This window comes from Aspergillus uvarum (assembly GCF_003184745.1).
Source record: "Aspergillus uvarum CBS 121591 unplaced genomic scaffold BO82scaffold_2, whole genome shotgun sequence".
NCBI classification, from domain to species: domain Eukaryota; kingdom Fungi; phylum Ascomycota; class Eurotiomycetes; order Eurotiales; family Aspergillaceae; genus Aspergillus; species Aspergillus uvarum.
The window spans coordinates 723,558-751,376 of NW_020291299.1; the positions used below are offsets into that span (position 1 = coordinate 723,558).

General features: G+C 52.0%; 12 protein-coding genes across 12 annotated transcripts; 7 read left to right on the forward strand and 5 right to left on the reverse strand.

Moving 5' to 3' along the window:
* Positions 1 to 517: 517 nt before the first annotated feature.
* BO82DRAFT_325254 (transcription factor domain-containing protein) lies at positions 518 to 3,269 on the forward strand. Its single transcript, XM_025632866.1, has 2 exons — positions 518 to 1,202; positions 1,276 to 3,269. The coding sequence occupies exons 1-2, from the start codon at positions 621 to 623 to the stop codon at positions 3,142 to 3,144; spliced, it is 2,451 nt and encodes an 816-aa protein (XP_025497111.1). The 5' UTR covers positions 518 to 620; the 3' UTR covers positions 3,145 to 3,269.
* A 4-nt stretch (positions 3,270 to 3,273) lies between these two features.
* On the reverse strand, positions 3,274 to 5,375 carry BO82DRAFT_388486 (nicotinate phosphoribosyltransferase). Its single transcript, XM_025638390.1, has 5 exons — positions 5,153 to 5,375; positions 5,002 to 5,085; positions 4,316 to 4,938; positions 3,826 to 4,261; positions 3,274 to 3,704 (listed from the first exon to the last, which is right to left on the reverse strand). The coding sequence occupies exons 1-5, from the start codon at positions 5,262 to 5,264 to the stop codon at positions 3,484 to 3,486; spliced, it is 1,476 nt and encodes a 491-aa protein (XP_025497112.1). The 5' UTR covers positions 5,265 to 5,375; the 3' UTR covers positions 3,274 to 3,483.
* Positions 5,376 to 5,521: 146 nt separating this feature from the next.
* On the forward strand, positions 5,522 to 5,821 carry BO82DRAFT_53973 (uncharacterized protein). Its single transcript, XM_025641310.1, has one exon. It carries the CDS (start codon positions 5,610 to 5,612, stop codon positions 5,784 to 5,786), a length of 177 nt encoding a protein of 58 aa, XP_025497113.1. The 5' UTR covers positions 5,522 to 5,609; the 3' UTR covers positions 5,787 to 5,821.
* A 1,155-nt stretch (positions 5,822 to 6,976) lies between these two features.
* On the forward strand, positions 6,977 to 9,144 carry BO82DRAFT_379999 (cytochrome P450; the record flags this gene model as incomplete). The annotated part of the gene is made up of 6 exons (XM_025637725.1): positions 6,977 to 7,018; positions 7,060 to 7,171; positions 7,257 to 8,086; positions 8,380 to 8,546; positions 8,714 to 8,876; positions 9,037 to 9,144. The coding sequence occupies 6 exons, from the start codon at positions 6,977 to 6,979 to the stop codon at positions 9,142 to 9,144; spliced, it is 1,422 nt and encodes a 473-aa protein (XP_025497114.1).
* On the reverse strand, positions 9,110 to 12,969 carry BO82DRAFT_300008 (putative nuclear pore complex subunit Nup85). Its single transcript, XM_025632041.1, has 3 exons — positions 10,530 to 12,969; positions 9,977 to 10,478; positions 9,110 to 9,912 (listed from the first exon to the last, which is right to left on the reverse strand). Exons 1-3 carry the CDS (start codon positions 12,939 to 12,941, stop codon positions 9,434 to 9,436), a joined length of 3,393 nt encoding a protein of 1,130 aa, XP_025497115.1. The 5' UTR covers positions 12,942 to 12,969; the 3' UTR covers positions 9,110 to 9,433.
* Positions 12,970 to 13,391: 422 nt separating this feature from the next.
* Positions 13,392 to 15,951, forward strand: BO82DRAFT_380001 (Zn(II)2Cys6 transcription factor; the record flags this gene model as incomplete). The annotated part of the gene is made up of 2 exons (XM_025637726.1): positions 13,392 to 14,319; positions 14,794 to 15,951. The coding sequence occupies exons 1-2, from the start codon at positions 13,639 to 13,641 to the stop codon at positions 15,949 to 15,951; spliced, it is 1,839 nt and encodes a 612-aa protein (XP_025497116.1). The 5' UTR covers positions 13,392 to 13,638.
* A 310-nt stretch (positions 15,952 to 16,261) lies between these two features.
* On the reverse strand, positions 16,262 to 17,599 carry BO82DRAFT_350020 (NAD(P)-dependent alcohol dehydrogenase). Its single transcript, XM_025634034.1, has one exon. The coding sequence runs from the start codon at positions 17,464 to 17,466 to the stop codon at positions 16,342 to 16,344; it is 1,125 nt and encodes a 374-aa protein (XP_025497117.1). The 5' UTR covers positions 17,467 to 17,599; the 3' UTR covers positions 16,262 to 16,341.
* Positions 17,600 to 18,287: 688 nt separating this feature from the next.
* BO82DRAFT_380003 (indoleamine 2,3-dioxygenase family protein) lies at positions 18,288 to 20,277 on the reverse strand (the record flags this gene model as incomplete). Its single annotated transcript, XM_025637727.1, has 5 exons — positions 19,551 to 20,277; positions 19,186 to 19,496; positions 18,962 to 19,122; positions 18,597 to 18,899; positions 18,288 to 18,515 (listed from the first exon to the last, which is right to left on the reverse strand). The coding sequence occupies exons 1-5, from the start codon at positions 20,039 to 20,041 to the stop codon at positions 18,288 to 18,290; spliced, it is 1,494 nt and encodes a 497-aa protein (XP_025497118.1). The 5' UTR covers positions 20,042 to 20,277.
* Positions 20,278 to 21,194: 917 nt separating this feature from the next.
* BO82DRAFT_350023 (protein PET117) lies at positions 21,195 to 21,931 on the reverse strand. Its single transcript, XM_025634035.1, has 3 exons — positions 21,774 to 21,931; positions 21,474 to 21,707; positions 21,195 to 21,422 (listed from the first exon to the last, which is right to left on the reverse strand). Exons 1-2 carry the CDS (start codon positions 21,867 to 21,869, stop codon positions 21,528 to 21,530), a joined length of 276 nt encoding a protein of 91 aa, XP_025497119.1. The 5' UTR covers positions 21,870 to 21,931; the 3' UTR covers positions 21,195 to 21,422; positions 21,474 to 21,527.
* Positions 21,932 to 21,984: 53 nt separating this feature from the next.
* BO82DRAFT_428261 (uncharacterized protein) lies at positions 21,985 to 23,141 on the forward strand (the record flags this gene model as incomplete). Its single annotated transcript, XM_025640433.1, has 6 exons — positions 21,985 to 22,161; positions 22,218 to 22,256; positions 22,312 to 22,345; positions 22,408 to 22,416; positions 22,475 to 22,575; positions 22,665 to 23,141. 6 exons carry the CDS (start codon positions 21,985 to 21,987, stop codon positions 22,836 to 22,838), a joined length of 534 nt encoding a protein of 177 aa, XP_025497120.1. The 3' UTR covers positions 22,839 to 23,141.
* A 236-nt stretch (positions 23,142 to 23,377) lies between these two features.
* Positions 23,378 to 24,970, forward strand: BO82DRAFT_428262 (triglyceride lipase; the record flags this gene model as incomplete). Its single annotated transcript, XM_025640434.1, has 8 exons — positions 23,378 to 23,592; positions 23,657 to 23,897; positions 24,091 to 24,179; positions 24,227 to 24,265; positions 24,321 to 24,450; positions 24,499 to 24,735; positions 24,825 to 24,859; positions 24,945 to 24,970. The coding sequence occupies exons 1-8, from the start codon at positions 23,382 to 23,384 to the stop codon at positions 24,968 to 24,970; spliced, it is 1,008 nt and encodes a 335-aa protein (XP_025497121.1). The 5' UTR covers positions 23,378 to 23,381.
* Positions 24,971 to 25,607: 637 nt separating this feature from the next.
* Positions 25,608 to 27,683, forward strand: BO82DRAFT_272337 (arrestin (or S-antigen), N-terminal domain protein; the record flags this gene model as incomplete). Its single annotated transcript, XM_025631019.1, has 5 exons — positions 25,608 to 25,820; positions 25,927 to 26,040; positions 26,098 to 26,310; positions 26,381 to 26,953; positions 27,009 to 27,683. The coding sequence occupies 5 exons, from the start codon at positions 25,608 to 25,610 to the stop codon at positions 27,681 to 27,683; spliced, it is 1,788 nt and encodes a 595-aa protein (XP_025497122.1).
* Between the last annotated feature and the right edge of the window lie 136 nt (positions 27,684 to 27,819).

A 27,819-nucleotide genomic window follows, 5' to 3' on the forward strand; every position in this document is an offset into this window, starting at 1 on the left:
ATCTAGAAAATACTGTAATTATATAGGCCCCAGGGGCTGAAGGGGATGGCGGTATTAAGAGAAAATAGGTCGGTTTAGTATAGAATAGTAGCAGTCAATTGTATTTAAGACTAATTCTTGCTATCCTAAGGTATAGCAAGATTTTAGGGGTTAAGTACTGGAGGGACTTCAAGTCATCGACGTCACGACCTTTCCATCAGTAATATGTAGGCAAGCTGTTGGTGGTTCACTATGTTTCCGGGGATTACCCATGACAGGCGGCGGAGGAGGGACAGCAGAGGAGACTTGGTTACAGTAACTATTTTAGTAGGCAGTCACTGCTGCGGTAAGGATACTAAAAAAAAAAATTCCATTTGCCGAGTGGCTGCAATGGTCTTCCGTACCCCACAGCTGACCCCAACTTTTCCCTTCGGCGCGGGGCAATCAAAGTAGAGATTATCTAAGCCAAACTCCACTCAACTTCTGGAAGACTGGAACTAACCCATCATTATCCACCCCCGACTAAAAACAATCCTCGCCTCGGAGGACAAGCGTCAGGGAAGCTTGATCCTATTTTACATGCATGAACTCAGCTGCCCCGGCGAACTTATTCTTATTGTGGCTGATATATTCCAAAGAATATGCTAGCAGCGAAGCGCAAGCCGCCAAGTGCGGAGACCGACGATGATAATCCGCCGGCGCCTAAAAGAAGCAACAGCCTGGGATACAATCCGCATGCGCCTTGGCTACAAGATGCCAGACCGTCTCGGAGTTGGCGGACTTTGGGCGAACGGGCTCACCGACCCTCCCTACCATTGGAGAACATGGTTTCCACTGTCCGAGATCTGATAGACCCGGATTTCGATCCCCTAATCGCTCTGCTAGATGATGAGCCGCGATTTTTGAAGCCGCTTCCAGCACGCATCCCCCAAGAGGACTTGGAATTTCTACGGTTCCGTGGAGCCCTGACAGTCCCTGAGAGTGGTCTGCGAAATGAGCTCCTGCGCTGCTATATCAAGTGGGTGCACAGCTTCATGCCGGTGCTGAACCTACAGGAGTTCTTGAGGTGTGTGGCCGAGAATGACCCCAATGGGAATGTCAGCTTGCTGCTATTCCAGGCGGTTATGTTTGTAGCCACTGCGTTCGTGGATATCAAACATCTGCAGGATGCTGGTTATGCGACCCGGAAAAGCGCGCGAAGTGTATTCTTTACACGGTTGAGGGTATGTGCAATGCTCAATTTACCCTCTCAAACATGCTTCCTTTTATGTTCTGCCGGCTGACTAGAAGCACTAGCTGCTTTACTCCTTGGACTGCGAAGACGATCGAATCGTTATCTTGCAGACACTCCTTCTCATGACTTATTGGTCTGATCATCAGAACAACCCGCACAGAGACATCTGGGATTGGATTGGTGTCTGCAATACGCAAGCCCATTCAATAGGGTTGAACAGGGATGCATCCACAGCTAATATGGACCCGAAGATGAAGAGGCTGAGGGCTCGCATATGGTGGAGTCTATACTCACGCGATCGTCTCATCGCCATGGGTTTGAGGCGTCCTACTCAGGTCAATGAGGGGACAAGCAATGTTCCCATGTTGAGACTTGAGGATTTCGACTTCGAGCCTTTTCATCCTGCAGTCATTGAGATGTTTCGCTGTCGTCAGCTCGAGGACGTATCCCATCAAAAGCGCCTAGCTACCATGTTCATAGAAAAGGCCAAGCTGTGCCAAAGCATAGGGAGAGTCTTGTTCGCGCAGTACTCACCATCGCAGTGCCAGTTCGGTGTGACAAATCGAACAACTATCAGTCTGGTCCCTAGACAGGCGTCAGAATCAGAGTTGGCACGATGCAGTCAGCGACTCGAATCATGGTTGAGCGCTCTCCCAAAGGATGCACAATTCATCCCTGCGTCACGAACCAATATCCATGATGGAGAAGATGTCTTGCTTCTTCACGGCGCAATGGTACGAATGCTATATCATGCGACGACCAGCGCGCTATACCGACCCTGGGCATTTTCGCCCAAGAAGGATCAACCCAAGGCGCGTCTTGATCTGATTAACACAGCACAGACGAAGATGCAGGACGCTGTCATTGGTATTACTCATATCATTCAAGGTCTTAACCAACTGAGCCTCACACGCTTTCTGCCACAGTCCGGGGTAACGGTAATCATCCCCGCTGCTGTAGCCCATCTGACGAACTCGTTGTCCGGCAATCCCTCAACACGAGAATCCAGCATCCACCACTTCCAGCGCTGCATCCAAGTCTTGCAAGGGCTTAAAGACATATATCCTGCAGCAGACATGGAAGTAGCTAACATCGAAGCTGCGGTCAAGGTTCAATCGGACTGCAATAACGCTCTTTTACAAATCATGCAGCTGGACACTCCTTCGTCTCCGAACACCATGCACCAACATCAGGCGCGGAAACCAAGTACTGCCTCCACCTCCCGAACGATGATCTCAGCAGATGGGAAAAATACCAGTCAATGGACCCCTCCTCGAGACGACCAGGAACCAACTGACTCCGCCACCCCGAACCTGAAACAACCCGACCCTAGAACCAGCGGCTCCTCCCGAGCCCGCCGCGAAAGCAATCTCACAGCATCATCAGCCACTGCAGCCTCCCTCAACGCCAACCCTCCATCCTTACACAAAGCTCAACCAACCCCACCACATGATTTCGATGATCCCTTCCGTCATGTTTTCCACGATCATCCTTCTGTTTCACCCCGCCAGCAAAACCCCCAACCCGACCAGCAAGTCCAGTCGCACGACAACTCCATCCTAGACCAAACGGACTTTTTCTTCGACCTTGACCTCGACCTCGACAGTTATGATGCTGACTTCCCATCCCAAGAAGGGCGTGACTCGACTGCTACGGCAGCGACAGCAGCCGACCACACCACCGCCGCCGACATGGACATCGACTGGGCGAACGAGCTTCTCCGCTGGGTTGACCCAAGCCAAAGTCAGGGCCGTGAGCTGACGTCCGATGACCGCGATCGCAGTGACCTCTTCCAGATCTTTGACCCCGAAAGCAGTAGTGGCAACGTGCAGCAGCACGAAATGACGACGACCGGGTTCACCACTGGGAACATTACGGGTGATCTAGACCGGGATCTAGGGTTAACTGGAGAAGAGGATGGGCTGTTTTGATCCCCGAGATGCATGGCGATCAGCAACAGTAAAAAGCCGCAGATCGGCCCAACACCTCCTGTACAGACCAAACCATCTATCATCAGCGTTGGAGGATAGGAATAGTAAATTGCACATATAACAGGTTTATCCCCTTGTATGTCTTCGTCTTTCTAATTCTCTACTTCGTACAGTCATAAGTTCAAACCCAGCACTAAATCTGGAAAAGGCCCGCGAATCTAAGGTAGTGAGTAGATAGCTTGGGAGACTCGCTCGCTAGGGTGAAAATTCAGCAATGGTTAGGAGTAGGCCGCGAGGGCTGCGTAGGTGGAAGTCGGTAAAAGCGTCGGGAAAGCGACACTATTCCTTCTGCGTCCACCGATTCTTCTCATCACCTTTCTCCCACTCATGCTCGATATACCCGAGCTTCTTCTTGACGCTCTGCACAGTTGCCTTGTCGCCCGTATTCTTGCCCATGTTGTCGCTAAGTTTCACGGCGGGCCGGCCGTTGGCAGTGGAGATCTTGATGACGATGTTCAGGGGCTTGGATTTCTCCCCGTCGGATTTGTTGGTGAAATCGTCTGTTTTGGTTTCCCCGAAGTAGGGTCACATTAGTTCATGTGAGCTTTTCAATGGCCTTTCTTTTTATTGAAAGAAGTGGGTTGAATGAGGAAGACAGGCGGTAAGATGGATGAAACGTACTCGTGAAAAAGGTGCCCACGCCGAAAACGGGCTGGAAGCCGGCTTCCTCGGCAATGACCTTGTATTCAACACAGTGCTCGATGTCCAGGGAGTCCGAGAACACGACCGTCTTGGGTCCCTTGATTCCCTCCCGGTCGTAGAATTCGCGGACCATCTTCACAAAGTAGGTGGGATCGCCGGAGTCCTGGCGCACACCGGTGTAGACCTGGGCGTAGGTCTTGGTTGGATGCTCGCCCTGGGTGTCTTGTAAGGGAGCAGAGATGGGAGGCGTTGTCCGTGCCTCGCTTTGGATGGTGGATTGGACCGTCGTGCCGGGCCCGGAGGCAGTTGTGCTGACGGCGCCCACGCCGGCGCTGGTGTAGGCGGGGATATGTTTGCGGAATGCATCGAGGAAAGCCGGGGTGCCGAAGGTGTCGGTCAAGGCGACGCCCAGAACCTGCTTTCCAGGTTAGAGCTAATTCTGGTTGGGGGGGGAGGGTGGGGCACGTACTCCTTCCCCGAAGCAACCAAGCCAATACCGGAGAGCCATCTCGTTGGCGTTCTCGTAGTCGTCCGTGATGGCAGCGATGGTCATATACCATTCGTGAGCGACTGTGCCCACAGGGGTCACGTCATATTTCATGGCGAAATGGACATTGCTCGTGCCCGTGAACGCACCCTTCCAGCCACACTTTTTCCCCTCCTCCGCGGCGCGAGAGAGTCCCTTCATGACCAGGTCTTGCGTGTGATAGTCGCGCCTTCTTCGGGATCCGAACTCGGAGAAGATGCACCCGTGCTCTAACAACGTGCAGCCCTTGCGGAACGCCTTCTCCTCCTGGCAGCTGTAGTCCCAGTCCTTATCGCTGAACATGAAGTACGCTTGGCTGGTCAGGGCCAGCAACGGGATCTCGTAGAGGATGGTGTCCACCCAGAGACCCTTGACAACATAGTCGACATCACCCTTATCTTCGTCACTGCCAGTGTCGCCCTCCCCGGGGGTAAAGTGAATTTCGACCTGCTCCGAGGGCTTGAGTTTGAATGTGGTCAGGAAGTGCAGGTAGGCATCGTTGAAGTAGGGGCATTTCTTCTTCAGGAATTCGATCTCCTCGCTTGTAACTTGGATGTTTCCGAGTTCTGAACAGAGATAATCCGCCGTTAGTCAGGCTGAAAGTGATCGATTCCCTTTTGCCAACTTACTGTCCAGCTGTGCCAGAAGCCATTTGTAAGCACCCCGCGTCAGCTTCATGTCGGCGGTGCGGTTCGTGAAGCCATAGGTGACATCTGCGCGTTGGTTCGACTGGTCAAAAAGATCTGTGCGCCCAGCAAGCTCTAGTCCGAGACTGCTTACAAGTATCAGGGAAGTATTTGAGGATGGCGCATTGCATCGTCAACTTGTACAAATCCGTATCAAGCAGCGAGAAAATGCCCTCCGGGAGCGGAGGGGATGCTTCTTGAGTCATGGCTGGGATTGTACGATCAAAACTTGGATCAATGCAGAAGTATGGGAGACAAATTGGAGCTAGCGAGTCTCTCAGGAAGAGAAAATTCCAAGCTACTCAAGAGTGCACGAGGTTGGAAACCCCCCAAGGGAGTTGCTTTGCTGCGCGGGGAGAGCAAAGGAAAAGATAGTGTTTGGCCTGTTTGCACACTGAGGGGCTTCCGTCATCTGCGGGCGACGTCATCCAATTACTTCCTGTCTTTCTACTGAACCATTCATATAACTACAACTGAATGAATCTTGTTGGACTTTTCTTGTCTTATAATCGACTCAAGCCTTGAAGAAAGGTCTCAATTGCGTGGGAATCATGGCTGCATTGCGTGGCTCGCATCTACAGAAGGCGTCATCTCGGTCTAGACTGCCTTTTGCGTCTATCGCCGGGATGCAGACTACCGCATATCTTGCCTTCCATTGCATATCGAGCCTGTTCTTAACTGTCGAATCCAAAAGAAGACATTATCGCCGAGGTGCTACCTGCAACTAGTGGAGTGATCTCGCTTCCTGTCCTTTGTTTTCACTCCGATGACCGGGGCAGTTGTCGGTAAATATAACTGCCTAGATCAACAAACTCTCGCAAATCGATAACACTGCTCGGCCCCACCGTGCGAATATCACTAGCGTCGCTGTCAATGGTCGGATGCACAACATAGAACTCAGAGCACTTGCGGTCGCCTGGAAGTGAGCCCATCGGTAGGCCATGAGATGAGCATGGCTATGCCTTCCTCGATTTACCGTCCCAAAAAAATACATTTTCACATGCTTCGGGGGGTAATCAAAGATGCAAGGATTATCCCTCGTCTGTAGCTGAGTCTTGCCTACAGTAGACGCATCTTGCATTGGCAAGCATACCCCGGGTCTGCAGGGCATTGCTCGTTCATTCTCGACGCACACTGCCATTGACATATAGAAGGAAAGCACGAGCACTGGGTAGTGCTTAAGACGAGATGATCCAATCTAGATTCTTTGACTCTGAAGGGCTCGACGCCGATTTACCTCGAGTTTTTTTTTGGCGCGAAACTGTTTTTGCAAACCAAGAGGCAAGTGGAAATAACACACTTCTCAATCTCCCATTATGGTCTGGGCCTGTGATGGTCTTCGTGAGAGAATAACTAGCTAGAAGTGATGTATCGAAGCTCAGAACAGCTCGGGTCCTGAAAGATCACAACTCAAAAGACCCGGCAATAGTATACGAAAGTTGACCTCGAGATTTATCTGCTGCTAAGACTACAACTCCCAAAAGGGGTTTCATCAAGGAAGGACCTTCAATCTGACAGCGCAGAGCTATGTCTTTACATAACGCTTCCGCTTGGGTGACCCGGGGAATTAATATGTGACCCTGATGTTCGACAATGTCATTGGGCTCGAAATGGACCATCCTACGTATGCGAAGACACAGTCTAGGCCCATTAGTCGACAGGGTTTTCTCCGATTTACACGCTGAGTTTAGCTGTCCTTGGCCAGGTGTGACTCTGCACAAATTTCCATGATCCTGGATGCTCTGCCTCAGCCTATCAATTTGAACCCTGAATCTGGCGCTTGACAACACAAAGATCGTAATAGGCCATGCGAAGACGCCATAGTTACTGCTGTCTATAACTAGACAAGCATCTCTTGTTTACGGATGTGGCGAGCCGGCGGCAATTGATCAACAGACATACAATATAGGCACCTAATATGTCCCTCATCGTGTTTTCTCTTCTAGTCATCAGTTACTACGTACTGAGAAGCCTTCATCGTCTCTATTTCCACCCGCTCAGCAAGATTCCGGGACCCCCAATAGCAGCGATTCTGGCTTCCATGAGTTCTATCATGATGTTGTCAGAGGTGGAAAGTTCTTCTGGAAGGTCGAAGAGATGCATCGGAGATATGGTATACCGGCTTAAAGTCCTTGCTTGCATGAGACTCCCTTGTTGAAGAGAACTAGGTCCCATTGTGCGGATAAACCCTTGAGAAGTCCACATCAACGACCCCGCAATGTACGATGAGATCTACGCCGGTAACAGTCGCAAGCGGAACAAGGACCCGGTCTTTGTCTCCTCCTTTGCGTCCCCATTCTCAATCATAGCAACGATCGATCATGATCTTCACCGCACGAGACGAAGCTTGTTGAATCCCTTCTTCTCGAAGAAAGCGGTAGTGGAGCTCTCCACGGTCATCCAAGAGAAGATTACTCGACTATCATGGCATCTGGAGAGATTCTATGCTGACGGAGCGGTGGTTGCCCTGCACACTGCCTTCGTTGGTCTGACAGGGGAGACCATCACCCATTACTTGTATGGTCAAGACAAGGGCTACCTATCCGATTCAGACCTCACCAAGCGTGACTTCATCTGGAAGCTGATGTTCGAAAGTACCAATTCATGCCATTTGTTTCGATTTCTCCCAAGCATCCTTCGACTGATCAAGGCTCTTCCTGGCCGTTGGATGCGTCTCATTCGTCCTAAACTAGCTCAAGTCTATGCGACGCAAGAGCGGATCGCACAGCAGTCACAGGACGCCTTGCTCAACAAAGACAGTCATATCAGTACCGTAGGCTCAATATATCAGGCCCTCACTGATCCGTCTCTTGCCCCCGAGGACCGCACCCTGGTCCGTCTTCGTGATGAGAGCTTCATACTTCTAGTCGCCGGGACGGAAACCACCGCTTCAACGTTGACTTTTGCCGTCTACCAACTCCTGCGCGACAGAGGAATGTTCCTCAGACTGCGCGAGGAACTGAAGCAGGTCATGCCTACACCACGCCACGAACCCAAATGGTCTCAATTGGAGCAATTGCTTTACCTGGTAACCCCCTGAGCACAAACACCTCCGTCTCGGTCACATGGGTATGTACAAGGTTCTCATGGGTATGCCACCATAGACAACCATCATAAACGAAGCCCTCCGACTCAGCGCAACGCCCATGCGACCAGTTCGAGTAGCCCCATCCGAGTCCTTATAGTACAAACAATATACAATTCCACCCGGTGTACGTCGTTCTCCGCACGTTCTTACCCCCTCCCTCAACAGCAACCACCCGGCAAACCTAAACTCACAGTGAACCCACCCAACTAACATCGCAATCACTCCCCAAAAAGACCCCAATCAGCACAATCGGCTACTTCATCCACCGCAAACCCCAGATCTTCCCCGACCCAAACACCTCCCGACCCGAGCGCTGGCTTGAAGCCGCCGAGCGGGGCGAGAGTCTCACCCGGTACCTCGTTCCCTTCGCAAGGGGCAGCAGGATCTGTATCGGGATGAAGTGAGTGGAACACCATCACCTTTCTGATTTCCATACATACCCTCCCTTCGTTGAAAAGCTTGTCCTCCTCCTTGGAAGTCAAGCCTAGCAGCCAGTGCCCAGTATCAGTTCTTCGCACACAGGGCTAGCAAGTTTTCCAGAAACTTCATTGGCCGGTTCACAAACAGTATAGCCTACGCAGAACTGTACATGACCATTGCATCAATCGTGAGGCGGTTCGACCTCGAGCTCTGCGATACGAACCCCGAGGACATGGAATTCGTCCGTGAGAAAATCCTGCAACGGCCGGAGAAAGGTGTCTGGACGTTGAAGGCGAGGGTCGTGGGGATTGTTGTGGAGTGCGGGGTGAGGGCTTGTGGGCTGGTGGGCTGGTGGTGGATTTGCTGGGGGAGTTGGGGGAATTCAACTCCCGATTGACGTTCTTACCAAGTATTGATGATGTCCTGGCGAGGTTCATATGGAGCATGGTGATTGTATTTGTCACAACTAGTTTGCTCTCGTCTACGAGCTCATCTACCGTAAGAAGTCTGGAGACCGTGGGGTGCGTATGCGTGACGACGTATTCATGAACAAACACTTGATAGTGGATTGGATGTAAACAGATCCTGGTTGAAACTCCTGACACCGGGCTCCATTATGCACACACGTTACAAAGACCAAGAGTAAGGGACTGTCCTGGTTCTCTCTAATATTGCCCCCATGGCATTCCCCCTTGTTGCTCTGATTCCCCACGGAGACAAATAAAGCAAGCGACAAAGGGACTGCCCCTATCGTTAAATAAGATCAAGTCAGACCAGGCATAAACAACATATACAAATACATTTCTTTCCGAGCTGTCCACCTGATCAATGCCTCTCTTTTCCTTTGGGCTCCGACTGATCAAATAACTAAATCGACCCGAGTCCACCGAAACTTACGCCTCGGGCCAATCCCAGCCGCAGAGTCCGCATGATGTCCTCACCCGTGACGTCCTCCGGTAGGCCAGCACGCCAATCCCAGCCTCGTTCGTGAGAGGCAGTACCTTTCTCTGCGTTCAACCGGGGCACAAGCACACCCGAGCTACCGGCTGAGCCGGAGCCGGAGAGCGTGCGTGCTGATCCGACCATCTCGCTACCAATGAAGGAGAAGGTGCTAGAAGCATTGAGAGCGGAAACGGACTTTTTGAGCATGGCGCGCGGGGATGGAGGCAGGATGTAGGAGTCGGTTGATGAGGACGCATTTGCGTTCTTAGAGGATTGATATTCAATCAAGGTGGAGCGGAAACATTCTTCGCACTGGGCGTAAACGCGAGGAGTGACAGTCTGGAGGTCCTCGATCGCGGAGAGAATGGTAAATTGCTGGGAGACGGAGAGGATGGGGGTTGGTTCTGAAGCCGGTCAGAGTCTAAACGAAGTCTATAGGAACACGGTTGGAGGATGGAAAGAACTTACGGTCAACAAACGGGAGGACTTCGCCCAATAGTGTCAAGAGGCCATCGACTTGAACGGCGGAGTCACGGTCTGGGTCGTACAGGCCACCATAGATACTGTCTGCGGCGCTGCCGATGACTGCCACAAGGGCCTGGGCTGCCGCACGTCGTCTAGCAAGAGGCTTGTATCGAGGTTGTTGACCTTCTTTGAGGTTCACGGCCTCGTCCCGGATTTCGTAGTACCGGCGTAACGTGGCGTATCCAGAGAAGTAGTATTGCAAGATACTGGCTGCATCTTCGTCGGATCCTGCAATGGCGGCAAGACAACGACCAGGGTCTCGGATCAGAGACTCAAGCTGCTCGTCAAGGTCATCCGACGCGGGATAAGCGCGAGACTGCACAAGACTGTACGAAATGAGCAGGTCAACCACGGACTTGACCTTACGGCGGTTATGTGCGCGCGCATAGCACAGGAGAGCAAGACCATAGTCCTCTGAATCAGCAACGGTAGAATCACCAAAACGCTGGTCAAATTAGCAGCCAGTTGATGAAACGGACACAAAAGAAGAACTGACCTCTGAAACCTTCCGCCCTTCATTGTCAAGATCAAGCTCAGAACAAAGCATAACCACCTTGTCAACTTCCTCAGCCGTGTTGAGCGGCAATCTATCCAGCAGTTCCGAAACACTCTTTTGCAACTTCCCCCTGTCGTCCAGGCGACTTAGGACCTCGAGAGCTACCTCCCATCCGTTGCGAGTGCCGTCTTGGCATTCAATCGATTGTCGTTCAAAAAGGCCAGATGCATAGGCACTGATTACATCGTTCTTGTTCACACGAGGGCCGGTTGCTTCAGTGCCTTGGCCTTGACCATACGACAAAACCATCAGATCGTCTTCGCTCAAGCCAGGCATAGATTTCGATTTGGTGGCTCTGGGATTCAGCCAGCCCCCAATCGACGCGACCTCGACTACGGCACATGACACACACAGTGACCATGTCTGAAGCAGCTCAATCACGCCTTCGACATTACCTTCAAAGACAGAGGCCAACCCAACTTCGAGACTGCTGAGTGAATTGACGCGGAAACTAGCATCATCACCCTCCGCGCTTGTGGCATGACCAAAAGCTAGATCAAGTCGCCGCAAATAGGCATCTTGCGCACTGGTGGGAGACGTATTCCTTGCTGGGCGAGAGAATAGGGGGTTGAGGCTGGTGGGCGGAAGGTCACTAGGGACCTCGTCATCATCGTCACCAGCCCACCACACGGTCATGCAGATGGTGGCCTCAAGCCAGTCTTGTGAGTTCTCCATGATGGCATCTTCGTCACCCAGCAGCATACGATACATGGATCGAAGGTTTTGATAAATTGCCCAGGGCACTTTGCTTTCAGCCATACGGGCGGATTGGGTGAAGGAAATCGTCTGCGCGGGGGCAGTCGCCTTCAGCCCAAAGTTGACAGCTTGGAAGCGGTTTTCTTGAACAGGGAGTTCTGGCGACGCCTTGTCTTCGCCCTCAGCGAAATCCTCCAGGTCTGTTACTGCCGCCGAAACCCGTCGTCTGAACAAAGCCCATTCGGTACCCTTGACATCCCAGTCATCGCGGGAGACACCAGGACATGACTCAAGGATCTGAAGAGCCTTGTTCACGCATCGCTGAATATTCTGCAGCTGTGTTCCGCGGTATCCCGCCTGTGGTAGGCCATCTTCCAACGCTGATCTTGCATAGTTGAAATCGGCGGATCGCAGAAGTTCAACGGCTGTCGAGAGACTACCCCGGAGAACGGCAGCATTGAGCAAATCCCAGAAACTTGATGACGCAGTAGGATTGGGTTCGAACGCTTTCAAGACTTGCAACTCCGACGCAGGAGGGATGTGGTTGGCATCGAGCCAGTCAATGAGAAGTCTGGGGATGGGTGTCGGTGATGTTGCGCGTGGACCACCCAGCAATAGATTGCTCGTCGCGAAGGGGTTTACTTGGCCGGGTCGATCGAATGGCCGAGGGGGGTGATGCAGCTGTAGAAGGAGTGAAGCCAGAAAACTTGCCTTGGCGATATTTGAGGCTTGGTCACCCGGTCCGATGCCGTCTGACTCTTGGTAGGGACCATTCTGTCCTGTAGCTGTCTTCCACACATTTGCTAGTCGACTGCAAACATCCGAGAGGGCCACGCGGAAGTCCGTGCCATTATAGTCGGCTTTCCTGACTTCATCATACATGCGGCAAAGCTCGTCCTCCGTGCTCATAACAAAGTCACTCGACTCATCCACTGTAGTCAGCCGCGAGCGAGCTAGATTGCGAACTATGGATGGCATTGCAGAGTCTTTCTTCGGGGACAACTTTCCCTTGCGCAGAGGTGCTTGGCCCGCCCAGCGCTCATCGAGCTTCGGGCGTTTAGCGCTGCCTGGGTTTGAATAGATAGACTTGCGATGACCAAGTGAGACAGGCTGCGGAGCGATAGAGTCTCCGAGCTGAGAATCCAAGAAGCTGAAGCGGCCCACAGCGTTCTTGCCCGCCTTACCCACACCCAGGCTGCTTCCCGTCTTGTCCACTGCCTCGTCCTCTGTCTCAGTCAGAATATCATCTCCCTCTGCATCCATCTGGGACTCCGTAAAGCCATTGGATTGCCCAAAGCGTGTGGATTCGTCAAAGCGAGAGCCATTTGTGATGCTGAACAGGGACTGCGACGCTGCAGAGGATTTCGTTGCGGTTGTCGTTGTTTTCTTAGGTAGGGGTGGCAGAAAATCATTTGACATGATGGATGACCCAAAGATGCTATCATTGTCATTGAGATTCATGTGGCCCGACTTTGTGAAGAGGGAGCCGGAGCTCATGCGAGAGCTCCCAAAATCGGAGGGCCCGCCATGCGGAGCAAAGGAGTTGGATGCGGACGGTGGAGCCCCTGCCGGGGTGCTGGATAAATCGTTGAAAGGATCGCGGGATTTACCAGGCGTAGAAGGCGGGCTAGACTGGAGGTGGAAATTCCAAGACATTGTGTGGTTGTTGGGTTGCGAGGACAGATTCTGGAGGGAACGGTTACTGGGCGGGTGGGATAGCGGGATTTACAGGAAAAATAGTTGTTAGAAACGAGGTTATGATTCAATAGCCCCAATGGGGGATTATAACCCGGCGAAGATGATGGATGATGAGCGAGAATGGCTGAGAAGGGGCGCAGGAAAGAGTGGAACAATTGTCAAGGCGCAACCAGCAAAACGGCGCCAAAGGAAACGCTGAACATGGCCGATTTGCATGTTTCTTGCTCGGCATCAGCTGGAGATGATCGAGCGAGACGCGCCGGCCAGGGCGGTGAGGCCAAAAGTGAGCGTCATGTGATAGTCATGCCTCAGGTGTCAAATATTCTTGATCGGCTATGCCCAAAATGGATGGCTCGTATTCGGCCATGACGATCGTCCATCTTCCAAGGCTGTGAAATCCGGCTGTGTCCCAGTCTTTGAATCTGGATCCAATCAACGGTCTCAATAGCATATATGAAATGCACAGCCCGGACCCTGAGCATACACACCCTGTCAGACCAACTTTGGGAGACCCTGGGATGCTTTCCATCATTGGCGCGTGGTGGAAACTTACGCCCAAAGCATCTGACGACCACCAAGTATAAAGATCCTATGCTCCGGTTGCCCTCTTGAAATGTAACCCTTCGCACTATGAGTTTCCCACTATTACACCATAATGGCTTCTTATGCACCTTCATTTCACTCTGATGCGCCCACCGACTCTGGCTCTGGCTCGGTGGATGCCAAGCTACCAAATGATGATACTATCATCCGTCGCTACAAGATCTCCAACACAGCATGGCGGCATCATTACAACGTGAAACTTGCAGATGATCAACAGCTCTACAGGGTCCGCGTGTCCGAGTTTCGACCAAAGAAGCCGGACCTCACTTTCCATGCTGGGATGGACGATTCCGGTCCGATCGTGGCAGTCGCCAAATTCCAACATTTTTCACGAAGCATTCACATTGGCCTAGGAGATCCTCAAGCTCCGAGCGAGATGGTATGGGAGGACCTTGCCGGCCAAAGCAAAAGCCACAGCAAATATCGCTGGGAAACGGAGGTCCATACGAGTAGTGGGCCACGGAGGCAGTCTTTCCTATGGAAACGGACACATCATGTCGGCCTCGAGGGTCACACTTGGACTAGGCTCAGCAATCGCAACTATAAGTTAGTTGACGAGCAAAGCGGCAACATTCTGGCGATGTTCATGAGCAATGTGGCTTCTTGCCAGGAAAGTGGCATGCTCCAGCTCTATGTGGATTATGGACAACAGTTCGATCTCATGGTCCATGCGACAGTCCTTTCCTTGTATGAGAAAGCGAGACGACGTCGACAGAACAGCACTACCACTGGGGTATGAGTTGTTTGTGGGTTGTGGAGGATGGTCGGCCCCCGTTGGAGGGTGAAAGGGGTTGTCTTAGGTTATCTCTTTAAAAACACTAGTCTGAGATTCCGGGATCATTGTCAAGATTCTTCGCATTTGGGAAATCACCACCATCTCATTTTGGTATCCATGAACTTGTAGTAGAGAAATTGTAGCTCGTTGGGAAATTGATTGGACTGTTAACTGGTAAACTTGCGGTTGATGACATAATGTGGTACAAAATGGCTTCTCCAGCGGGGCTTGACAAGAAATAACTTTCCCGACGGCGTGAAACTTGGACTCTTCAGATGAGAGACAGATGCAATCCTTAGTCAAGCCTGCACGCACTCAGTCACTCTCGCCATATGACTTATTCCTAATCTCCCCAGGAGTCAGGCGTGGCCAAAGGAAATGGCACTCCGTCGCCCTCATCGCAAGTCCCGGCACGGCTGCCTCGAATGTAAGCAACGACGAGTGAAATGCGACGAGCTGCGGCCGGTCTGCTCAAATTGCTCGAAACGCATGTCGTCTTGCAGGTATGACTCTGCAACTTCATTACTCTGGACCAACGACGAGTCGCGGCCTCGTCCTCGGCCGAATAAGTCAGGCTCTGAAGGGCCGCGGGAGTCCGAATCCACCTTTTCCACGACCGCCAATTCGCTCCGCATTCTGGGGCAATTGAACGGCGACGACGAGCCTCAATCAGTCGCTCGTCTGAACCTAAGCGACCTAGAGTTGATGATGTACTGGTGCAATTCAACCTACAAGGCACTTTCCCGGCACGCGAAAACAGATGCGATCTGGCAGGCTCGTGTTCCTGAGGAGGCTTTATCCCACCCCTTTCTCATGCACGGCTTGTTGGCATTGTCGGCGATCCATCTCGCGCGGACGAGAGATGAAGTTAAACGCGCGGCCTACGTGAGCATTGCCGTAGCGCATGAGAATCAGGCTCTAGCCTTCTTCCGCGAGCAGTTGAGCGACATCAACGCAGCGAATGCCAAAGCCATGTTCGCATTTGCCAGCGTTGTCGTGGTCTACACTTTTGGTTTTCTGCATCCCTCCCATGCCCCCGGAACGGACGATCCGTGGGCGTGCATCAATGGCATTCTGCAGGTATTCACATTGACGCGCGGCGTACAGCAGATTCTGAACGAGGCTACGTCGACGATACGAGGTAGTGATTGGGGGGCTCTCTTTCAGTTGGATGACTACGATGATGTGCTTCCTGATGTTGAGCGGTCCGCTTTGGACCGACTGCACGAGGTGAACCATGTCTGCAAGAGCCAGGATCCGGCTCATGACTCCATCACCTACGAGCATACCATTGAGAACCTGGCAGACTTGATGGCGGCCGCTCATCAAGGTGTGACCTCTGTAAGACAGGCCTGCAGATGGGCGATTAGGCTCAAGGCCGAATTCGTACAACTGCTACAGGAACATCAGCCACTGGCGCTTGTCATTGTGGCATATTACTGTGCAATCCTTCATCGGCTTCGGGATATCTGGTTTGTGGATGATTGGGGCATCCGGGTCCTCAAGGCTATTTGGCAGGTTTTGGACGACCATTGGCGACCGTTGCTCGATCAACCCATGGTAGGGACCTTGGGGGATAATGCCCACTGAGCGATTGATTAGCGAAGAACTTAGCGATTGACACGAGCGCTTGGCCAGGGCCTTGACTATTTGAACCTCTCTTCTACCTCGTGGGGCGTCATCCAATCTAGTTGGTGTGCATACATAGTACTAGTACTCCGTAGTACTTCTTACTTCTTCAATCCACAAATGGAACCTCAGAAGGATCGGTCAAACCCCCATGGGTTCTGACAGCTACGGAAGTGCGACTAGATTCCTAATATGACTTTTGTGTCAGTATTGATTAACCTTGATGCCCGGAGAGACGACGCGCCCTTCGCTTAAATCAGTTCTTTGCTGCCTACATCTCGGTCCCTTCGTTTAGCTCGTATTTTTATCCACATGGGGCAGCAGCCCTGGTCTATTGGCTATCTTTACCTGCTACAGTTTACTGTCCGGCTCTCCATTTTCCAAGACATACCTGTACCTCGCTCTTCCCGCATCCATGTCTCTCAACGCGACATTCACCTCTTCCATCGGCCGTTTCTCAATCCAGGGCAACACGTTCTTCTGCGCCGCCAACTCCAGCATCGCCCGGATATCCTCGCGCGACCCAATATTCGACCCCGCCAGCTTGATGCCCTTTTGAATAAACGACCAGGCCGGCAACTGAGGCAGTGGCTTCTCGGGGGCCCCCACCTGGACGAACGTGCCCCCGACGCGCAGCAGCCTCAGATATCGCGCCAGCGGCATATCGTCCCCGTCCACCGTACAGATAATCAGGTCCAGCGTCCGCTCGTACTTCTTGGCCCAGCCCTCCTCCTCGCCCGTCGCGATGAACCCATCAGCCCCGAGCCCCTCGACCGCATCCTTCCTCTTGGCCGCGGACCGCGAGATCGCGACCACCCGCTCGCAGCCCATGGCCTTCGCAAACAGCAGCCCCAGGTGGCCCAGGCCGCCGATGCCCACGACGCCGACGCGCTTCCCGGCTCCCGCGCCGTACTTCCGCAGCGGCGTGAAGACGGTCGCCCCCGCGCAGAGCAACGGCGCCGCATGCGCCGAGGACAGCCCGTCGGGGATCTTGAACACGAACTGGGCCGGCCCGCGCCAGGTGCGCGCGAACCCGCCCATGGTCTTGACGGCGGTCTTCTGCTGGAAGCCCGCGTCCCAGAAGCGGTCGTTGTAGGTGCCAGTGATCCGCGGGCAGTAGTTCTCTTGGCCGGTGCTGCAGGCGTCGCAGTCGGCGCCTAGACAGGCCAAGATCTGGGCGCCTACGCCCACGCGGTCGCCGAGCTGGAAGGCCGAGTATGGGGCGGGCAGGGACGGCACTGAGGCACCCAGGCGCGTGATGAGGCCGACGATCTCGTGGCCGACGACGCACGGGTAGTCGGACGGGCCCCAGCCGGAACGGAGAGTGTGCACATCGGTGCCGCAGATCCCGCAGTGGGTGACCTGGATCTCGAGGTCGGTGGGGTCGAATGGTTTGGCTGTGAAGGTCGTGAAGGCGAGGGGCTCGGTGGGCGAATGCGAGACCCAGCCGTGGAATTGGTCGGGATGCGGGGGCATTTCGAGAGAGGTTGGTCGGAGACGCGGGGTTTTACTTGGAGGAATCTTCCTTGGAGGTGGGTTCTGCGCAGGAAATGAAAGAAGAATTCAAACACGAGGAAAGGCAACGCAGTCTTCCTCTTTTGAATTTTCTCTTGGGAGGAAAGTAGGACCACGCCGCTGAGGGACGAAATGCGGAGATGAAGCGGATTCCCGATGGGGCAAAAGAGCGGAGGGGCCGAGAGTGCCGAGGTTCTTCCACCCCACTCTACCATCGATAATGATATTGCAAGACTCCCAATCTACAGTCTGCTTTCTTGGTTTGCTTTCTGAGCTGGTATATCAGCAGCATCGCCGACTCAAGAGCCATAGGATAATGCTCACGTTAACTGCTACTCTTCATGAAGGTCACGGCACGTCCCCGCTATACGCAGTATATGCCGGTGCAAAGAATCCTCAAAGCACATTGACGATCATGCGTTCGGAGGGCGAAAGAAATACTGGATGCTTCTCCCTTTCTGTCTGGAGATCATCCAAGTCTAAAGCCATCTTTCAGCTGCTACATGATAAGTAAGAAGAGATACAGTATCGAGACAAGAGACCTGCTACTCATAAAACCTGGAATATCATTGCGATAGGTCATTTACCTTCTGAATTCTAGGTCAACGTGATATCTGCCGTTCAAATCAATCTCTCCAGATTCAATTTGAGATTCTGTCTCTCGTCCTGATCCTGAGCCAAGAATTCCAGTACTAAGCTCAGAGCCGACGTGGAGAATATTTACTTTGGAAGCGGTCCAAATATGAATCCAGGGTATAACCACTGGTCCTACCACCTTCCCTTCAAACCCCTCTCTCTTTACACCACTTCTCGACCTCCTTAGCCAACTTCTCCCTCTGATCCCTCACCATCTCCATCATCGGCTCGACCTGCTTCATATATGCCTCAGCAGCATACCCGGTCTGACCATCCGGCCCGATAGCCCCGGGCCCTTCCTTCTGCGGCGCAAGGTAGGTATCATAGATCGAGATCATCAGGTCCATCACACCGGATAACTGGTTGGGAAGCCACTGTGTGTCGGCCCAGAAGCATGTTTAGTATCTATCTCACGAGGCGAAAGTTTACCCTCGGGGTTGTGGAGAGCAACTTACCGTGACGATGGGACTACCACCGGTAGCAGTAGGGTGTGGGGTGCGACGGATGATATACTCTCGGGCAAACAGCCAGTGTCTCCAGCGGAAGCTCCGAACGTGGTTCAGAGTTTTGAGGAAGAGGATGGCGGTCTCGGTGTCCTGGACGGCAAAGTTGCGAGTGCCGACTTCTTCGGATTTGGAATTCATGTAGGCGAGGAATTCACGGTGGGGTAGAGGGCGGTAGGCACGGAACTCGTGCAGGATCTTGGTGAGCGGAGTGGAGGGCATGGGGATTTGGCAGAGGTGGTCGAGGAGAGGGATCTGTTTGTTGTGGATGGTTAGGTTTGCGTCTGGAAGGGGTAGTCTTGAGACGAAAACTTTACCATGCTGTCGTTCGCACCGCTCTCGCCGCGGAAGAAGAGGGGCTGGTTGTCAAGAACTCCGTCGTAGATGACACCGTTCGGGAACATGGATTGAGAGGTGATTCCGAAGATGAAGACACGGAATGAGAGGTAGTCCTGAGGCTTGGAGTTGGCCCACATGTCTAGATGCGGCTTGTTAGGAAGGAGGAATCTTTGAGCAACAGGAGGGAACGGGAAGCGCTTACCTTCCATCGAGGCTTCGATCTTCTCCATGGACGCGAGAATCTCTCTAAATCCATCGTTGACCACCGAGCGATCACCCTGCTCGACATTGTCGACCACCTTGAGTGCTCCACTAATAAGACCATTGGATTCTTTCACCATGTCCACGTGGGTCAAGATAAAGCCTGCTTCGGAGCTCTTGGGGTCTAGACCCTTCTCAAAAGCGCGGACAAGACGCAAGTTGGAATAGTCCAGGCCTTTAGAGGGGTCTGCGAGGGTGTAGTTGAAGAGTGAGTATGCAGCTGCGTAGGACATGAAAGGAGGAATGTCGAGGCTGACATCATTTTAGTTAAAACGGCCAAAGCTCAATAGATAAGCATAGACTCACATCTTGGCACAATGATACATTGGACGAGCCACAGACTTGGGCAAGACATCCCGTCCGAGTCCATAGCCCTGGTCAGGGTTCTTACACCAGTTCTCCCAGCATGGCTCGAGAAGATACGACGAGGCGAGGAAAGAGTAATCACGGAATGCAGCGGTGATCATATAGAGATCCGGTGCACCGTCGGGTGTGACCAGCTTGTCAATCTCCTCGGTGAGGTCAGGAAGCTCGGCCAGAACAGCCGGCCCTAGCTCATATGTCGCAAGGAGACCTGGAGTACCATCCTCCTTAACGGCAGGGAGACGCTCGAGCAGTGACATCAAAGGTTGGAAGACAGAAGGCAGCTTGGTGGGGGAGACAAGAAAGGGCAAGAACCCGGTAGAGGTAGTGATAGTGAAGGGGTCCAAGGACCGAGGAAGGGTGGAAGGATCATCATGGATATGAGGAAAGCGATCCAAGGTACTGTTCGGGAGGGGAACTCTAGAAGGAGACATGGTGCGGTTATCTCTAGATAAGGGAATGAATAGAGGTATGATGAGATGCTGAGATGTGAGAGGATACGAGAGAGTCTAAGGCCTTGAGTAAGAGGAAGAAGAGGAACTAGAAGAAGGAGAAAAGGAAGAAGGAGAACAGGAGGCCAGGTGAATTGAATCAGGGGATCAGGTGAATGGGAAAGAAGGAAGATCAGGAAGTTAACTTGGAAAGCTTGCTCTCTAGATAATGAACTCAGAAATCTTGTGCCTGGAAATTGGGCCGGATTGCAGGCGATTCTTATAATGCTTTGAGGCCGGTATCAATTCCGGCCTCGACAGCGCCATTACGAAACAGGTAGGGAAACTGCGTGGAGACTTCAGTCTCAATCATGATAACAAGGTAGTACTGGCTCGGGGCATCTCTGAAGTATTATATGGCTATTTTCACGAATTCCTATGTCCATGAACCCTCCCCAGACCAATCTATCACTGCGAACGCCTGCTCGACGACTCTATACTAACTCTTGGCATATCAGGGCACGCCGGGATCACGAGGACACGCTATTCCCTTTCCAGCATTGTATACCCATGTGCTTAGCTGCCTATACTCAACGCGAGAACTGATACATTACCACTGACTACTTCTAGCATATATCTGACAATATTCTACACAATTCTCGCTCAAATTTGCCGGTTTGATGGACGTGGTGTCCCAAACTCACAGTCACCTACATCATGACCTTGACTATACTTCACCAATTGCCAAGGCTCAAGTCATGTAGTCCTCGCCGCTATTGGTCACATCAGCCGGATTTGAACAGATTAGCCTTTCGTAGTTGCATGAGGCCGGAATTGGGCCGGCCTCCGCTGATAGCCGGCCTCCTTTATATCAGCCGCCAATCTGTCGACTTATCGGGCAACTCGGAAGAACTGCAAACCCGCGCAAAAATGGGTTCAATTTCAAGGACTGATAAGGACTATAGTTGGTGCTTCGACATATCATACATCTACATAATGTACTGTCTTTCCACGAATATTACCACACAGTCACCCGTGCTTACGTCTGTTGCATAAGGTCACATCACATTCGACTGCGGCTCAACGGCCTCGTTGGCCATTCTGCTCACCGTCCGCCGCGCCCATGTTGATAGCTCTGCTCAGATAGCATCACGTAGTCGAATTCATCACCCATCCACGTCCTCCATTAACATTGATGCTATGTGAATCATAACCTAGCAACATGCTAGTCACATAGTAGCGTGAGGTTGTCATTTAGAGTGCCCATAAATCTACTCATCGGCGTATGTCTTCGTAAAGATCGGAGTGTATGTTCTTTGTCTATTGTACATGGGTATATTGTAGAACCGTAAAACTGCCATTCTGTTGAGGTTGGGAGTCATGACTGAGGTGTTGATTAGAGATGATCTCTTCTGTAACTGGCACAAAGACATACCAACACCTGAGCCTTCACACCACACGCCGTCAGACCAGCAGACGAAGAGTTGCCTCAGGATCCTTGTCCTTGCCCCTGACTTCTTTGCGTTCCACTAGGTTCGTCTAAGCTTGGTGAGACTTTTTGCAGTTTCCGATATTCCTCTTCGAGAGCCTTTTGCATCTCGAAGTCAGCTTGTCGTTCCTGTCGGACGCGCTGCTTTTCCATGTCAAGTTCAACCGCTTTGTGCATTGACTAGAGGCCGAGTCATTGAGAAGTCAGTATCCATTTGGGCAAATGAGGGTCAAAGCATTAACGGACCGCCTTCTCTTGCTCCTGTGCCCAGTGCACAAAATAGACAATGCCGGCTGTGCCTAGGCCAGTGGCAGCCAATGTCAATTTGGAAGCCCGAGACATGTCAGCTATTGATGTGTTGAATACTTAGAAACGTCGCAAAAGAAGAAGTGGCGACTGTCCCGACCAAGCGGCTAAGTCAATCATGATCCCAGTCTCGTGTCGGCGATAATTGACGATGGCGGTGTTTCGTGGCAGAACCCCCGACCGCCCACGGGGGTCATGCGTGGCATCGGGGAGATCGGACGGCGAACTATCACAAGCTCCACACCCTATCAAGATATCGCCTTCAACTCAAGTTGCATCCCTTCCAGCATATTCTGACAACCCAGAGGCCCTACTTGAAAGATGGTGTGTGCTAGGAGCCGAGTCCGTTTTACGAAGGAAAGGCGCTAACGCTGTCCCCGATAGTCCGCTCAGAACTCCGCGGGCATTCAGACCCTCCTCGATGTAGGTTATTCTGACACTGCTCCCACGAAGGCATACAATTGACATCAAATCTAAGGCCGAGAGAGAGGCCCAGAAGATTGTCCAGCAAGGTAAAGCCATCTATACTACTACCGTATATCATCACTGTATGCTGACGTGTCGCATCTTACAGCTAGAGAATGTACCGTCCCGGCCCCTCACCAATATTAACGGTTCCCTCATTGATACATTTTGTTCAGACCGTACCAAGCGGATAAGGGACGCAAAGGCTGAGGCTCAGAAGGAGATCGAAGAGTACCGCAAGCAGAAGGAGGACGAGTTCAAGAAGTTCGAGGCCGAGGTATTTACAGCATTCCAGTGGCTCCTCGATCAGGGGTAGCTCGTGATCACTGTTCAACAAATGAGCTAACGCTTTCGTGTCTGTTCTAGCACTCGAGCGGGTACAAGAAGGCTGAGGAGGATGCGAATAAAGAGGCAGAAGTCAAGCTCCAGGAGATCAAGGATGCCGGAAGCGAGAAGGGCAGCAAGGTCGTGGAGGATCTCATCCATGCACTCATCGACGTGAAGCCCGAGGCTTCGGAGAAAATTGTGGTCAAGGCATAGATCTGTTGTGTCCTGCAGCACCGTGAAAGTTCATCAATTTTGGGTTCTTTGCTTCCAGCCTGTGAATATTATTTAGCTGTTTGATCATACAACCACCCATATGTACGGAGTGTGCCTGTTCTAGTTTGTCTGCAGCTAGTGAAGGGGTGTCAATGTCCTTCCTCAGTGTGGGGATGGCCGCTTGATGCATGCGTGATACCCCTTACATTTGAGATCCTTTGCTTTCCATCCGACATCGGTGGAGAGAGCAGGAGTTTTTTGACAGAATTTATTCCATTCTCAATGTCAAGAAGTTATTACAAGGAGTATTGAAACAGCTCCAAGGGATTTCCAGTACATGTTGATCATTCAACATTCATACTAAGGTACAGTACATAGTATGCTCGCGCCCGTACTTCTGCCTCAGGCACAGACGGACCCGAATAGGTATCTGTTGCGTCATAAGTTCCTCCTCGGCGCGAGGCCGCCCGTGATGCTGGTTTGTATACTGTCGTTTTACCTCCTAGCTTCATTTGCATGAAGAGCACGCAGGACATAAACAAAATGAGATCTGCTGTCGCTCAATCGTGTACAGTAAGAAGTCTATTCCTTCGCCACAAGAGGACTGTCTTCCAATATGACAATTCGAGGTGCTGTTCCAGCTCACGCGGGTTCCGTTCCTCCGCGCATACAGCGTCCGATGTTCTTGATCCACGCTTGGAAGACCTGGGCAAGGTAATTAGAGATGAGTATGCTGCTATCAGAGATCAATATGGTGGGTTACATGGCATATCCTTACAGGCTTGTCAGCGTGCTTAATTTGACCTGATATTCACCAGATGCCCCGAAGCACCCTGTCGTGCTTGCGCATGGACTTCTTGGGTTTGACACGCTTCGCCTTGCCGGCCCTTATCTTCCTGGTGTTCAATACTGGCGTGGGATTGAGGATGCACTATCGATGAAGGGAGTTCAGGTAATCACTGCAACAGTGCCTCCATCGGCGTCCATTGAGATGCGTGCCGAAGAATTGGCAAAAGACATCGTTGCCGGAGCACGTGGCAAGGAAGTGAATATCATCGCGTAGGTTCTCTACCTTCCAAAATTGACTCTGTTTCTTGATATCAAGTATCTAATAGTGGACAGTCACAGCATGGTAAGCCTGAATGTATCCAATCACCGTCATCGGAGCTCTTTATTTACACTTCTGTAAAGGGGTAGGCGATTTGAATGCATCCAAGTGTCCATTACGGTCATATCCTGACTGACGACAAAGAGGCCTTGATTCACGATATATGATCACACATCTTAGACCAACGGAGTTTAAAGTCAAGTCTTTGACTACTATAGCCACGCCCCATCGAGGTATGTATGGCATAGCAAAGTAATCATCTTACTAACCAGCTTGACAGGTTCGGCAGTTGCAGATTATGTGCTCAAGCAGATTGGCGGTATGTCAAGATGACTGCCCCTAAAGAAGACGAAGCTGAAACTCATGACTCACAGATGACCGCTTGGCTCAATTGTACTATGCGCTTGAGAGACTAGGAATAGAATCAGGGGCATTCGCTCAACTGTCCCGCGACTACATGCAAAACACCTTCAATCCTACTACTCCAGATGTGGAGGATGTTCGGTAGGTGGTCCGTCCTGTGAGTGGTGCCGAGAGACTGAGTTCTTGCAGGTATTTCTCCTATGGAGCATCGATGCAGCCAAGCTTCTGGTCTGTCTTCCGCCTGTCGCATCGCCTCTTGCAGCAGGTCGAGGGGTATAATGACGGGCTTGTCAGCGTTGCGAGCAGCAAATGGGGAGGAGAAGGGGGTTACAAGGGCACCCTAGAAGGGGTGAGCCACCTGGACCTGATCAACTGGACCAACCGTTTGAAATGGTTGGCCGGCGAAATTACGGGCAACAGGTCAAGGTATGTTGGACGAGTTCGCGATGTGAAGGTGGTCTTCTTTTGCTTTGCTTGATCTTCTGCTGCTGGACGTCGGCTGATGCTCTGCGCAGATTCAACGCAATTGCGTTTTATTTGGATATTGCAGGTATGAATAAGGACCCTGGCGTCACGCCACACCTAGCCTTGTCGAACCATTGCGGCCGGTCTGACTAATGATATTGATATTCTAGACATGCTTGCGAAGGAGGGTCTCTGATAGCGCGGTGCAGTACCTAAGCTCTATCTGGAATCTTGGTGCCTAGAGTGCATTGGGCTAGTTCTTTTCATTCTGTGGTTTGACAGCAGCTTATTCCCGGCGATACCCATTGAAGCCACTACTTAGATTCTACACATATTCAATAACTGCCTAACTACTTATTATGACGTGCAGTGCCGTCTGACAGCTTGTAGACTCGTGTTCGATTGGCAGAAAGACTAACAAAGGTGGCGGTGCAAGCAGTCGGACTGGGCGGAGTGGCTGAGTCGACAGCACTCGGCTCGGCGCATCCAGACTCGGGCAGCCAGCCAGCCCTGTGAGAACAATTCCTCGTCGACCCCACGGGAGCAGTTCTGCTTCCCCTGGGCTTAACGTCATTCCCTCCCTGTACTGTAGTTCTGCCGAACTCCCGTGCTTCTTTTTCTTCCCCATTCCCCTCCTCCCTTTGTCCATTACTATCTTTTCGCCTGCGAAATTTGGATTTACCCAGACGTATATGCAGCCAGTTGAACTGGTATTGCTCCTCCTTCTCTATACTTTGCGTCAATCATAAATCAGGTCTTGAAGAGTGATTGTTGCGTCTCAGGTGCCGGTCGTCCTCCTCATCCGTACATTTACGGCTTACGCACGGTTCGCCATGTCCGTAACAATCCACCTGGACCGGCCTCACAAGCACTTCACTAACCTCGACGTTCTCGTTGGGAAAGTGGTGCTCACTCTACCCTCCGAAGCTGCTGTAGGAGGGATACAAGTGAAGCTTGAGGGCGAGAGTCGTACGCGTCTTGCAGGCCCGCGATATCCGCATCATGAGCAGTCGGACAAAAAGCGGACGGAGATCGAGGTTCACAAGGTGCGTTAGTCCACAGTCTCCCAGCCCCCACCTTGTAAATCACTCACTGGCAAGGACTCGGCGGAATGCCCCTCCCTATTCAATCTGTTACTAAAAACCCTTGCAGCTCCTGTATAAGGTTGCTACCGTCTTTCCCACTCCGGAAGTTTTTAACTCGAAGACCCCCGAAAGGGTCTACACATTCGCCAAAGGAACCTACGAGTACCCGTTCAAGTTCAAGGTAATCGCGTAATTGTTTTCTTTACCATGTTCGACGTAGACTGATTTCAGATCCTAGTTCCCGTTCAACAATGCTTGCAATTTCCAAAATAGCATGCTCACCAACCTCAACATCACCGGCCTCAAGGTGGAGGTGGCGAAGGATACTCATCGCCATGTGAAGAAAACGCTTCCACCATCTCTCAGCGGGTTTCCCGGAATGGCCGATATCAAGTACTATGTGAAAGCCACGGTCATCCGTCCACAATTCTACAAGGAGAATATCAGGGGGGTATGTTCTCTCGCTTGTCTGCTGTGACCTCCTCTTATCTCAATTGCATGGGACTGACAGCCGCTGTAAGATCACCAACTTGAATTTCCTACCAATCGAGCCCCCGCGAACAGGGAATCCAAGCGAAGAGACTTACGCCAGACGCCAACATCAATTTTCGGATCTCCCTCCCGTCTCCAAGAAAAAAGGTCTTTTTCAGAAGATCTCAAGCAGCTCCCTCCGAGAAAGCGCCAGTAACGGCCCTCGCGTGTCCGCAGATTTGAGATTACCCAACCCTTCGATACTCACCTGTAATGAACCTATACCGATGCGAATCATTGTCAAGAAATTGTCCGAGTCGTACGAGACCATCTTCTTGCAGATGTTACAAGTTGAACTGATTTCATATACACACATCCTCGCCCATGACCTCAAGCGGACAGAGAGTGGCACCTGGGTCATGTTGAGCTGCAGCAATATGGCCATGCCTCTAGGAAGAGGGGGAGATCCTGCTGAGACCGAATGGACCTTGGATGCTAACATGTGGAACCGCATACCGCTCCCCAGCACTGTAGCTCCATCATTTGAAACATGCAATGTCTCCAGAACCTACGAACTTGAAGTTCGTATAGGTCTCACACATGGATCAGTGGGAAACATGAAAGTATGTTGTCTTCCTCGGCCCTTCATTCTTCGAAATGACTGCTCACTGCTAGTAGCCTCAGCTTATCGTACTTCCGTTGCGCATGCCCGTCAAGGTCTTCTCTGGCATTGCACCTCCACAAGCACTCTTGGAAGCTATAGCTGCGAATGGGAATGTTAAGCCGACTGTGTCCACCTCAACCCGACCTGCAGGTGATGGTCTGCCTCCACCGATGCCTCCTCGGCCCGCCCGGCCACCCGCGCCTAGCAACCCAGAAGATGGCTACGACGATGCTCCTCCAAGCTACGAAGACGCGATGGCTGATACTCTCAGCCCAATTGATGGCCCTCGTAGAGAGTATAACCCATCAAGCGCCTCCTCCGAAAGATTGTTTGAATCTGGCGCTGATGCAAGATCTCCAGTTGGAAAGGCACCTGAGGCATCGACACTGTACGGCAATGAGGGGGCCAATTCCTCTGCGGAAACCCTCGATATGCTGCCTTCAACCCCTCCAGAGTCCCGGTCCGGATCACCCGTCTCTTTTGTTTCCCGCCAACAAAGCGTACTCAAAATACACAAGGCTATTCCTCCAGAGGAAAGCCCTCCGCAATACCAGGCTACAGCGGACAGTCAACCTCAGACATCTAGCAGCCAGGCCGATCACAGACCACTCCGACCAGAGCACCGCACCATGAACCTGGGAGTACCTAATCGGAAGCCAGTTCCTCGTAGTCCAAATCGGGATGTCTGAGGTCCAGTGTGGCTATGCTCCCAACAAGAGTATCATGTTATCATGTCTCTTCAATCGACCCCGGAGTCATTCTTGGCTCTTCGGAGATAACTTTCGAGCTCGGCAGGACGAATTCAGTCCACTACGTATCTTTAAT